Source organism: Ursus americanus, chromosome 35, assembly GCF_024610735.1.
Source record: "Ursus americanus isolate L20-20 chromosome 35, mUrsAme1.1.p, whole genome shotgun sequence".
In the NCBI taxonomy this organism is placed as follows: Eukaryota; Metazoa; Chordata; class Mammalia; order Carnivora; family Ursidae; genus Ursus; species Ursus americanus.
In genome coordinates, this window is record NC_142161.1 from 16,556,158 (window position 1) to 16,570,120 (window position 13,963).

Below are 13,963 nucleotides of genomic sequence, written 5' to 3' on the forward strand. Positions count from 1 at the left end.
CCATGAAACTTGCAACTTAAGTTTTTCTAGGTTAACATGTAAATGTTTAAAGTATAGATATATAAACATTATAGCAAATACATTTGGACACTACAACCAATTAACATTGAAAAATAAAAGTTGTTGTGTCATAGAAAGTATTTACACTGTTCTCTTTTCAAAAAAAGTATTTATTACTGTATACCATATCTCAGATGATATTGACCATCTAATGATTAAGAACAAAAGTGAGTTTTATATATAAGAGGAAGATAATACAATATTTACTTTAAAAAAATAATACATGTTAGAATAATACAATGTATATAATAGACATTACAAAAATGTGATAGCCTTTAATACTGAAATGTATTGACAGTATTATAATGGAGCAATACATATATATGTATATCGATTTTTTTAAAGATTTTATTTATTCATTTGAGAGACAGACAGACAGAGAGCACAAGCAGGGGAAGAGGCAGAGGGAGAGGGAGAAGGAAAAGGAGACTCCCCGCTGAGCTGGGAGCCCAACATAGGGCTTGATCCGAGGACCTGGAGATCATGACCAGAGCCAATGGCAGATGCAAACCATCTGATCCACCCCATGTCGATTTTTTCATATCCCTAGCATCTTTTAATTTGGAAGGAAAAAGGATCTCAATAATATGACCAGTTGTTTCAGATAAAAACAAAAAGCCCAATTCTGTGAAATATCGCATTTAGAAATACTGACGGGTAGAATGTTTATTATATTATTATCTTTGGCTGCAGAATCCTGTGAGTGTGCATCAGGATTAATTATGATGAGTGCCAAGTGAAATAATGCTTGAGGGTAGAATGTGGCCAATTTTGTAAGCTGTCTCCCTAGGAAAGTTTGTATTTTTCTGGGAAAAAAAAAAAATTGAGTAAACAAAGAAAGCATTATGCATAACAATGACCAACAATTGAAATATTTAATTAGGTCTGGTATACAATGAAATTTACCCTGGTGTCAAGCAGTTGAGAGCATATCATCTAATTAGAATAACAGAAAAATTTTCAGAAAATGATTCTTAAGATTTTTTTCCATATGTTTAGTTAATTCTGAAGAGGAAATGATCTTGGAAAAACTTTAGATAGCAGTTATGTTTTACAGAATTTTCATATTGGTATTTAATTAAAATTTAAAGTAGATATTCTATGCAGAAAGTAAGTTAAGAACCTCTTAAAATTGTATTTCAGAAGTGCATAAAATAATTGATACTGGTTTTAATACTTCTGGGATAAGCTTTTTCTTTCACATTAACAATTTTAGCTCTAATATCAGATATTTTAATGTTTGAATGTAAATAGTATATTCTTAGAAAGTACTCTTACATACTCTGAGTTTCTGTACTAAGTACATGTATATAAGAACTCAGGGTTTTGCAAAAAAAAAAGTTCTTTATAGTTTTGCTACTAAAACTTACTATCTGTATATGTTTCTAATTAATTTTTAACAGTTTCTATACCATTGATAAGTATAAATGTATTAGCAACTTTACAGAGGAAAATTTGAAAGTGTGTGTTAAGAGTTTAAGAAGCTGATTTTAATGCAGTAACCATACTTGTAGGAATTTTCCTCAGTACTTAGCTATGTATACACATAGAGATTTGTGTACAAAGATGTTCATTACAGTATTATTTATATAGTGAATAAAGGAGAACAGTGTAAAATCTAATACTAGGAGCATCTTTGTTCTATCAAATACAGCATGTCCAAATGATAAAATCCCATGTACTATTTCATATTTTTGAAGAATATAGGAATATATTCTGTTTAAGCATACGCAGAAAGTTATAAGACTATGTAAAATATTTGTTTCCATATTTTTACAATGAGCCTGTATTATTTTAATCAGAAAAGGTTATTTACAGAATAATCATATAAAATGTTGAACATTCAAATATAGTTTTTAGAAAAACTTAATAGTCTGGTCTGTAAAAGAAAAAATAGAAGCATTAAACTACTTGGAGTAGGTTGGTTAATTTTTTGTCGGTGTAGGGCATTTACCATCTATGTTTAAATTTCCAGTAACTGAGTTATGCAAAGAGAGAAATTATAATTTCTAAGGAAATTAAAAGACAGTAGTGTAATATTTATGATTCTGGAATATATATGTGGTGGTTTCATAAAACACTAGCATATTTGCAAGGAATCCATTTAACAAGTAAAGTAGTAGATATCCAGACAATCTGAAATTCTTTCAAATATAATAAAGACCTGTCTTTTATAGAACTGTTATCTATATTTGTTGCCTAGAATTTTGGAACATGAATTGTAATCAGTGATTATTTTATATGTTTCAAATCCTGTTGATATCTTTTTCCTTCGCTTTAGTTCAGCCTTTTCTATGTATATAACTACCTTGAGGATGTTAACAAATGTATTCTTTTTCTTGGTAAATGTCTATCCTCCAAATTATGTTATTTAGGGAATCATGATCCAGTGTTTAAACTAGAATGTTTTCCAATACACTGCCTCACTTCTATTGTATTTTAAAAGTAGTATGAGAAGTGTAGAATATGGGATTGTCAATAGACTTGGGTTCTACTAAGAAAATATGTACTCTGTCTTGACTCAATAAACTCATACTTAGTATGGTTCAGCTTCTTCATATTTACTCTTGCCCATATTAGAAAACAATTAGCTTACTAAACAAATTTGAGTATTTGGTGTTGAGGGGGGGTGATCCTCTCTGAATCTTCCTCGAATTTACCTAAGAATTATCGGATATTTGATAACCATGTTTAAAAATGGAGATATCCAAATATTATTGTAAACACCCAATGATTTGTTTTACCTACAATATAAGTATTTTACTTGGTTGGCTTACATAGTAGCTAATAATATTTGTTAATGTAATTTAACTGCTGTGAACCTTTACTGAACAAATATTGAAATTTATTCAAGTCAAAGAAAGAGAATCTCTAATGACTTTTGTTAAAGCTTCTATTTAATAGTTAAGGAGAAAAGTTTGTATGACATACGAGATGCAATTAACAGTAGATTTTACATTTAATAAAAAGAAAGAAGCATGCGTATTTGCTTTATTCATTCCATCATAATTTGCATTAGAGCTGTGGGTGTTTAATGAGCAAATTCCAACTAAAATGCTATATTGATTTTCTAGTGAACTTTGTAATAGTCATCTACCTTGGAAAAGCTCAGTGTTTACAATTAAGTTTTCTTTACTAAAAATGTTTGAGAGTTGCATATTGATCCTTTAAAAGTACTGAATTCTAGAAAGAATCAGGTTTTTCATAATCAAATTTCACATATAACCTAATAGATGTTTAAAAATTAATTTTGGAAGTACTTCTTAGCATTTGTAAAATGTGTAATCAGATTTTATGTGTGTGTGTTTTATGGCACTTTAAAACTTAACTTTAAAATACTCAGAAGGCAATCTCCTTTAAATATACACATTATTTACCTCTTTAGAGTTGATAGCATTATAGAGGGAAAAAAATGTTTTCTCTTGATTAACTAACAGTACCAAATAAGCTCTTGGTGTAAAGTGTTTAAGCATAGAGATAACTATACTTAGTCTTAAAGCCCTTGACATTGCTAGTCTTACCACTTTCATTAAACTGTTATTGTATATAAAGTAGAATACAGCTTATGTTAAATGTCACTTTATAAACATCTCATCACACTGTACAGAAGTGATAGGAAGCCTGTTGGCATTTAAAGTTTAGTAATTAGTATTTTAACCTTTTGATATGTCAGAATATTTCACAGCATGGCACACATGTTTATCTGTACTTAGATCACTGTGTAGCATCATTGTGTCCATTCTTTCTGACCTACAAATTAGAAGTGGGTTTGGGTTTTTTTTTAGAAGTGCTTAAAATTTTTTTTTCATTGCAGTATAGTTGACACATGTTACATTAGTTTCAGGTGTACAGCATAGTGATTCAACAACTCTATGTGCTATGCTATGTTCACCTCAAGTATGGCTATCATTTATCACCATACAACACTATTAAATACTATTGACTGCATTCTCTATGCTGTATCTTTCATCCATAATTGGAAGCCTGTATCTCCCACTCCCCTTTACCCATTTTGGCACCCACCGGTTTATTCTCTATATTAATGGGACGATTTCTGGGTTTTGTTGATTTTTTTTTCTTATTTTGTTTTGTTTTTAGATTCTGCATACAAATGAAATTGTATGGTATTTGTTTTTCTCTGACTTATTTCACTCAGCATAATACCCTCTAGGTCCATCCATGTTGTCACAAATGGCAAGATTTCATTCTTTTTTATGGCTGAATAATGTTGCATTGTGTATATATACCACATCTTCCTTATCCATTCATCTATCAGTGGATACTTGGGTTGCTTCTACATCTCAGCTTTTGTAAATAATGCTGCAGTAAACATAGGACTAGAATATTGTGATATTTTGTACAAATTATTATGTCATTATAGTGTGCAGTAAACAATATAAAATGGATTGTAAATTTTTCTTTCAGTTCCCATGTATAATTTTTGAATGCCAACAAAATATATACATGTATGTATATATGTGTATAAAGCTTTACCTACCTAAATTCACAGAGGTTTTCTCCCAGAACATTTATAGTTTTAGGTTTTATATTCATCTTGTGGAATGAAATGTTATTTTACCTTTAAAAAATCAATAAAAATAACTAAAATAACAAACTAAGGAAAGAAAAACAAAAATAATCCCATTCAAGGCCACACGCTACCTTCTTGTTTCAGCTCTTATACTGTAAATAAGTGTTCTTTTTGCAGCTTAGTTAGTGTTAGATTTACTTCATTTTTGTGCCTTTTATTCGTGATTTCACTGTTTCAGACAGCCCCCAAGTTTAGTGCTGAAATACAATCTAGTGCTCCCTGAGTACAAAAAAGTTATGATGTGCATTATGGAGAAAATATGTGTGTTAGATAAGTTTTGTTCAGACATGAGTTGCAGTGCCATTGGCTATGGATTCGATGTTACTTAATCAATAGTATATTTTAACAAGTGTCTTTAAACAGAAACATGCATAAGACAGGGTGATGTTAGTTGGTTGACAAAACTATTAGTTTCAGTTGATTAATTTTTTGTCATTATGGGTCCTAATTTTGGTGCTTGTTTGCATGCCGAGCAATTTGATGCCATGATGAATTTTACCCTTTTGGAAGCTATTTTGTATTCTTATAAAATATTTTTGAGCTTTCTTATCAGATGTACTTAAGTTTTTTGGAAATAGGCCTCTCCTTTTGGGTCATGTTTTCTTTTCTTTTTATTTATTTATTTATTTATCACATTTTTTTAAGGTTTGTTTGTTTGCCAGAGGTAGAGAGAAAGAGCACGAGAGAGAGCAGAAGCAGGGGGAGTGGCAGGCAGAGGGAGAAGCAAGCTGCCCACTGAGCATGGAGCCCAATGTGGGACTCGATCCCAAGATCCTGGGATCATGACCTGAGCCAAAGGCAGATGCTTAACCAACTGAGTCACCCGGGTGTCCCTTTGGTCATGTTTTAAAGATACGCTAGATGTTACCAGAGCAGTGTTTAGGGTTAATTAATCCCCACTACCAAGGCAAGACCCTTCTGAGTACTCTATGCAGTACCTCATGAATCTTGAGGTTTTCTGATCTGGCTGGTGGGAACAACATGCACTATTTCTGGTTTTGTGGAGCCCAGGGCACTGTTGCCTCTAATCCTTTCAGGTGGTTCTTTCCCGTTTGGAGTAGTTTACTTACACATGTGCACTCAGTATTCAACCGACTTTTTGAGAAAGACCCTCTGTACATCTCTAAAATTTTCTCTTTCTTTGCAGCTGTTTTTTATCTAATAGTCTCTCTTGTGAGTTCCAGCTGCTTTGGTTTCCCCAGATTATATCTCTGCCCTCCCAAATTGTGGAATCAGCTGGGCTCCTCCTTGATTCTTCCCTTTCTGTACCATGTTCTGGAAATTCTCTCAGTTATTAAGCTGGGACAATCATAGGGCTCAACTCTTTTGTTTGTTTGTTTCCTCAGGTCACTGTTCTTTTTTCCTTACAGTCTTAAAAGCTGTCATCTTATATATTTTGCCCATTTTTAAATATTGTTTTGGGGTGTCTGGGTGGCTCAGTCAGTTAAGCGTCTTCCTTCAGTTGAGGGTCCTGGAATCAAGCCCCCGCATTGGGCTCCCTTCTCAGCATGGAGTCTGCTTTTCTCTCTGTCTCTCTCTCTGCCCCTACCCCCAAGTGCGTGCACATGCTCTCTTTCTCTCTCTCTCTCAAATAAATAAATAAAATCTTTTTAAACATTGATTTAAGTGGAAGGACAAATCCAGATCCTGTTACTCCATCTTGACCAGAAGGACAAGTCTCTGCTGCTCAAAATCTAATCTTAACAAGTACCAGAAATTTTATCATACATGCTAACTTTTTTCTACTCTTAATATTTTTCTTTAAATCAGCTCAACTTTTTAACTAGATAAATAGATTTATTCTTTTTAATGTAATATTCCTTATTTAGTTTTAACATCTAAACATAAAAGCACACCAATAACTGTGCAGTTTTATGAATCTCAGAAAGTCTGGACAAACTGTGTAACCAGCACCCAGATCAAGAAACCAAATATCACCAGTATCCCAGAATTGTCCCTCATCCTCCCTTTCAGTACTCCTTCCAAAACGTAAGCATTATCCTAAGTTTAATAACTAGGTCATTCTTTTGTGTTTTTGAACTTTAAATAAATGAAGTAATAGAAAGTTACGTTCATATGGCATCTGGCTCAGCAGTGTATTTGGGTAGCTTAGAGAAATTTAAAATTTAATTAGACGTTAAATTAAATGATACTAGGAGACATTGTAGGCCTAATGTACCTGTTGTATTTTTGTAATATGTATTAAAGTGATACCTAACTGTTAAAAACTGTGTTTTGCAACCTGCATTTTATGTAACATTGTCCTAGAGGGAGCATGGTGGTAGGTGATGCTGGGAAAGTAAGCTAGAACTGGACTCTAGTTTTCCTTGAATGCCAGGCAGAGACTTTTTTTTTTTTGCCTTGAAACCAATGTAGCAGCAGTGAGAAGAGTAATCTGTTTATCCTAAGGTTTTAAGAAAATCATACTACTGATAAATCGAGAGATGGTCTGGTGAGGTCACCTGTCCTATTTTTCTCTTCTCTAAAATTTATTCAGTACATGCTTAATTCTTGGGTTCTAAAATTTATTCAGTACATGCTTAACTCTTGGGTTCTGTTATTTTACCTTTTTGTTATGAATGAATCCCTTCTTTTTCTTTTCAGTTTTATTGCCCTTGACTTGGTTCAGGATTTCATTATTTCTTACCTGAACTGTTAGAGTAATCTATGATTGGGTTAAGGGGCACGTACAATCCAACCTGCAACCTTCTGCTGACCCCTGCATCTTCCAGATACACTCTATATGCCAACTTGTGGGTGTTTCCTTCTAAAGCACAGAGCTGATCAAATTGTTTCTGTTCTAGAAGTCTTTTAATGTACTATCTAAACTCTCTCTCTCTCTCTCTCTCTCTCTATATATATATATATATATAGATAGATAGATAGGTCTCTATCTATCTATATATATATAGATCTCCTTCTAAGTAGCTTAACTTTCAGGGAATGGGCCATTTATATGGGTTATTGATGTGAATTTTTGCTTAGACTATTCCTCTAGTCTCCTAACTGGTCTCTTCTTCTATGCATTCCCACCTCCAGACTATTTCTCACCCAGAAACCAGAATTCCTTTTCAGACTTCCACCACATAAACGTGATGCTGTCATTTCCTTGCTCAGGACACTCCATTGGCTACCGTCATAGTTAGGTGATATGTAAAATCCTTGCAATGGATCACAAGGCCCCATGTGATCACCCAGAGCTCTCACCCTTTCTCACTGTGTTTCAGACACATTGGCCTTACTGCTGTTCCTCTAATACTTTTAGGGCCTTTCTATTACTTTTTATTCTGCTTATTAGTCTCCTTTCAAATATGTATATATGGCTTCTCTTCCTTTACCATGCGCTGAAATGTCATTTATTTTAAAAGCCCTTTTCTGGCCACCTTTCTAAATTAGTTTTTCTTTTCCCATCTTCCAAATTACTCCTTTTTTCTCTCATACACCCTTATTTTCCTTCAAAACCTTTACTTCTATCTATCTATCTATCTATCTATCTATCTATCTATCTATCTATCTACCTGTTCAATTTTGGCCCTACTTTCTCTCTTTTTTGTCTCTCTATAATAGAATGTATATATCTCCAGGAAGGTAAGGACATTTTAGAACACTGTAGTCATACTGCTTACAACCAGATGGGTGGACTGCCACAGGAATTTCATAAATATTTGATGAAAGAATAATGAATGAATGAGTGAAGAAATGAATGAATATATTTCTCTTCCCTTAGGCTCACTTTCTTGGAAATGGTTTTGAGTTTAGCTTTGCTGTTACATGTTCCATTTTATATTCTATTATGGAAAAGATATAGTTGATTCACTCTCGGGGTTTGTTTCTTTTCTACCAGCTATAATTTAAATAATACAAGAATAACTCTTAATTAGCTATGCATTAATCTATGACAAATGTTAGCAAAAACCCAATGTTTTGTGAACTGAAAGAACATTCCAAACATCTTTCCTAAGTTTATTTTGTGGTTTGATAGTGTAAATAAAATTTGGTTTGGTGATCTAGGTGTTTGAGCCCCTTTTTGTCTAACATTGCAGTAATATTTTAAAAGTTATGTAAGATTTCAGGTAGAAATTATGCTTGAGAAATGACAATTTCAGATAACATCAAAGCTCCGTATATAGTACTACACAAATCTAGATGAGGCTGTTTGTACTATGATCTATATAAACAGTGCTCCCTGGAGATGCACAGTGCTAATGGGCTCAGCTCTGCTCATTTGCTTTTCCTTGATCCCATTTTCTTTCCTTTTCTTCCACTGTGCTACTGACATAACTACTATCCTGAGTTTGATGATTATCATTGCCATGCTTGTTTTAATATGTTTGTCCATAAATGTTAAGTAGAGTTATTTTGCCTTGCACCTTACAATTTTTGCCATAATTTTATTTTTGAAATGTGTCCCATTTGTCCATAGCTAATTCATTTTAAATGTTGTATTGTATTCCATTTTGAATGTTTAGTAATTTATTTATTCTTGCTCCTGTTTTTTGACATTTGGGTTATTTCTAAGTTTTTGCAATTATATAATGCTGTAATAAGCATTTTTTATACATGTTTCCTTGTGTACATGTGCAAGAATTTCTCTAGGGTGCATACCAAAGAGGTGATTTGCCAGGTTATAGGCAAATCTTTAATTTGCCAAGTTGCTCTTCAAATGTCTGTAGAGATATATACACCTGTCTGCAGTGTATGTGAGAGTTTCCTTTATTTCACAAGCTCACCGTATTTGTTATTATTTGACCTTTTAATTTATGTTTTTATGGGTATGAAATGTATCTCAATTTTGTAGTAGCTTTTAAAAATGTTTTTTCAGGGGCACCTGGGTGGCTCAGTCATTAAGTGTCTGCCTTCAGCTCAGGGCGTGATCCCAGGGTCCTGGGATCGAGCCCCACATTGGGCTCCTCTGCTGGGAGCCTTCTTCTTCCTCTCCCACTCCCCCGCTTGTGTTCCCTCTCTCGCTGGCTGTCTTTCTCTCTCTGTCAAATAAATAAATAAAATCTTTAAAAAAAAATGTTTTTTCAATGATTAACTGATACTAATTTAATTTAGTAAAAAATTGTTTTCTTTTTATTTTTGCTAAAAGTAAGCATTTTTAAATTTTCTCTAATTATGGATTATATATTTTGGTAGCTCTGGTTGAAGAAGTGTATTTTGCACAGAAGGAACGTGATGAAGCTATTATGTCTCGCTTGCGGTTAGCCAATGAAGAGAGAGATGAAGCAGTTGCAAGAGCCAAGCATATGGAAATGTCTCTCAAAGTGTATGTATACATTTAAAACTATATGTGACTTTTGAAGCATTTATAAAGTGTTTGCATTATATGGTGGTTACATATTAAGAAAAGTTACTGATTGTTACATGGTATACCAGTAAATTCTATATTCCCACAGTCATGCTGTAGTAGTTTGCATGTCAGGGATAACAGTCAAAAAAAAAAAGGGGGGTGATGCGAGGGAATACACAGCACTGTCTGTACATTACTCTCTTTACTCCTTCATAGCCTGCTGTTGATATCCTTACTCTGCCTTCCTTTATGATGCCTCTTTTCTTCCCTCTCTTATTATCACTTTTTTTATTTATTTAAACTATGTGAGTCTTTCGGTGCTCTCTGTTTAATATGCTTATTCCTGTTTGTCACTGCTTTTTACTTTTATTAGGTGTATCATAAACTTTAATGACATTTGAAATAGGGCAGAGCCTGAGGATCTACATTTTTAACAAGCAACCGAGGTGATTCTGATATAGGTAAATAATGGGCCACACTTAGATAAATAATGCTCTAGGAATTTCCCAATTTTAATGTGACTTGGGAAATCTTGTTAAAATGTTCATTCTCATTCGGTAAGTATGGAATGGAGCTTAAGATTCTGTTTTCCTTCAAGCCCCCTGATAATGTAAATGATGCCAGTCTAAGGAGTCAGATTTAGGTAAAGGCTCTAGAGCATCTAGAAATATGCTACTTGTAAGATAGGTACAATGTAGTAATGTAATATTTTATGATGACCCATCAATATATGTATTGAGTGTTTGCTCTGCCCGACATTGTACTAGGCTCCGTGGGGGATTACAGTAAAGTACTAATTAAAACATTGTTCATTAGGGAGACAAAAAGTCATTAAATAATTACCATGACAGTGTTCAAGTTGTGATTAGATAATGTAGTTTGTTTTTTGTTTAGATTAATGGCTTCTTTTTTTTTTTTTTTGAAGACTGATACTCATTATAAGGCATTAAACTCATTGAATAATAGAAATAAACAAACCGAAAAAATTTACCTGAATTCCCCAGTGCCTACTCCCAAATAACTATCTTTATCAATAGAGAAAGGTTTTTCCAAACATTTTCTTTGCTTAAATGGTTAAATACTATTATCTACAAGAATGGATGGTTGATGGTGGTTGAATGGATGTATACATAGAATTAATTTGATAAAAATCAAATAATTCTCTACATGCTGTTTTATTTGAGAGGCAATATAATGTAGAGGTTAACAGCAGAATCCAGATCCAGACATCTGTATTTGAATCTTAGCTCTGTTGCTTCCTAGCTGTACAGCTGAGAACAAATTACTCAGAGTCTCTGGAACTCAGTTTTTTGCCTACAAAATGGGTAAAGAGTGCCTACTTTGTATAAGTTGTTATGAGGACTGAATGACTTAATAAATATTGAAAAGTACCTGTGTCATAGCTGGTGCTGTGTGTTACTTGAATTTGGGAGTAATAGTCAATTAAAGTGAAACTAAAGAAATTTTTGAAACTCATGGAAAGTTTACTTTATACAGTAAGATATATTAATTCCCCAAAGATCCTTCAAAATTTAAGAAAAGAGACTGAAAAACATTAAGATGTTGGAATCATCAGTTCTTTTCGGTTTTTGAAAACATGCAGTGTTTCAGTTAAACAGTATCATTTGACTTTCAGCTATGAAATAAGTTTTAAAATCCTTGTAAAAATTGTATTAGATTCTATAGCCAAAATGCCCCCCTGTTGTTTAATTTTGATTTTATATTTAAAAGGATTGAATAATCATCTGCAACTTTTTTTCATACATGACATTTTATACCTGGTTTCTTTATTTTGGGAAATCCCTGGGTAACTGAATTTCAGTTTCAGTTTTTTGAGGAAGGACTAAAAATACTTTATGCTCAGATTTAGCATGCCTCAGACTGGCTTTGTGTTATTCTTATATTCAAATTGGTTATGAATGAAATTATTGTGTTAAGTATTTTTTATTCTACACATTGTAAAAATGTTATTCTATTTTTTGACATTGAGTTTGGCTAAAAAGAAGTCAGGTCACAGGTTTTTTTTTTCCTTTACTTATATGTGACTTGTTTTGGTTTTTGGTTTTTGGTTTTTTTTTCATGCCAGGACACCTGAAGGATTCTTTGTTCTTGAAGTAGAAGAACTTAATCATGGTATTTGTTTTGATTCTTCTTTACTAACGTATTTGGAACCCACCGCATGCCTCACTAAGGACTCTTTGATTCTTCTTTTAGTTCAGGGAAATTTTAGATTTGTGAATTTTATATTCTATTTGTTAGGTTGTTTTAAAGACTCTAATTATTCTTATATTGGGGCCTTTTGTCTTTATTATCTGTTCAATAATTATTTGAATCCCCCTCTTTTTCTCTGCATTCACTGTGATCATCTCAAGCCTTTTCTTCGTATTAGTTATTCCAATTGTCTCTATTCCCGTCCTGATTTTTTCTAGTTCATTTATTAAATTTTTATTTATTCGTTTATGGTTCTCAGCATATTTCCTTAAGTTTTCAACTTCCCTTTTCATTCACTTTTTTGTTTTGGCATCTTCTCTTTGAACTTTTCTTTATTGAATTCATGTTCTTATTATGTTCTAAGAAACCAACAACTGGCAGGAAAATTTTCTTCATTCCTTTGGTTTATATTATTTTTTATATTGTGATCTTTTTTTTGTCATGTGTTTGTGGTGTATTTATAATTGCCATGTCATTTCTCTTCATCTTGCTCGTGTGTAAATTGTCAAGAACTTTTCTTTGTTCTGATATAGTGCAAGTGAATTTTCCTTGATAAGCATTTCTTATTTGAAACCTGTTTACCTTCTCCTCAGAGCTACAGTTTCTTGGCAAAGTATTGCTTTTACATTTCCCTCGTGCCAATGGGGTGGGGGGGGGGGGAGATAGAGGTTGGGAAGATCTCCCTGAGGCTGTACACCCCTTTTGTTGGAGGTTCTGTCCTCTGCCTAAGGGATTTTGTTTGGTGTCTTTCAGTGGACCACAGGCCTGTTCTTGTGTATATCCGGATTCCATGGAGTATTACTTTTGGGCTTTTATTTGTTCCATCAGTATAGTGGAAAATGGCCGCTCTGACACTTCTTCCTCCCTTTGTAAAGATTCTTCTGTAATACAGGCTTCTTCTGTTCAGGGAAGAATTTTACTTTTCTCTGGGCCATCTGCACAACTCATTGGCCTCTCAGGTTATTTCCAAGCTGTGTGGTGTTCCAAGTGAAAAATTCTCAGGATTTGGTGAGCTTACTGTCTTTTCTCCATACCTGTTTTGATGTGTAAAAGAAAAGTTCGGTGAACATGGCCCAAATCATCTTTTTTCTACCCTGCTTTTAAAAATTGCTATGTGATGTCCTACTTCCTTTACTGTTTGACTAATTTTTTTTTTAAGAAGGAAATTTTCTTTTTTTTTCTATTTCTATTTCTTTTTCTTTCCTTTTTTTTTTAATGATTTTTTATTATATTATGTTAGTCACCATACAGTACATCCCTGGTTTCTGATGTAAAGTTCAATGATTCATTAGTTGCATATAACACCCAGTGCACCATGCAATACGTGCCCTCCTTACTACCCATCACCGGTCTATCCCATTCCCCCACCCCCCGCCCATCTGAGGCCCTCAGTTTGTTTCTCATAGTCCGTAGTCTCTCATGTTTCATTCCCTCTTCTGATTACCCCCCCCTTTCTCTATCCCTTCTTCCCCTACCGATCATCCTAGTTCTTATGTTCCATAGATGAGAGAAATCATATGATAGTTGTCTTTCTCTGCTTGACTTATTTCACTTAGCATTATCTCCTCCAGTGCCGTCCATGTTGCAGCAAATGTTGAGAATTCGTTCTTTCTGATAGCTGAGTAATATACCATTGTATATATGGACCACAGCTTCTTAATCCAGTCATCTGTTGAAGGGCATGTCGGTTCCCTCCACGATTTAGCTATTGCGGACAATGCTGCTATGAACATTGGGGTGCATATGGCCCTTCTCTTCACTACATCTGTATCTTTGGGGTAAACACCCAGTAGTGCAATGGCTGGATC

The 13,963-nt window shown here is 33.6% G+C and overlaps 1 protein-coding gene across 1 annotated transcript in view; it reads left to right on the forward strand.

Moving 5' to 3' along the window:
* Positions 1-13,963, forward strand: part of MIPOL1 (mirror-image polydactyly 1) — a 327,574-nt gene that overhangs the window by 74,772 nt on the left and 238,839 nt on the right. The window contains exon 7 of the mRNA XM_045799749.2: positions 9,791-9,920. Coding sequence (XP_045655705.2) covers positions 9,791-9,920 — 130 coding nt within the window. The remainder of the gene's footprint in view (positions 1-9,790; positions 9,921-13,963) is intronic.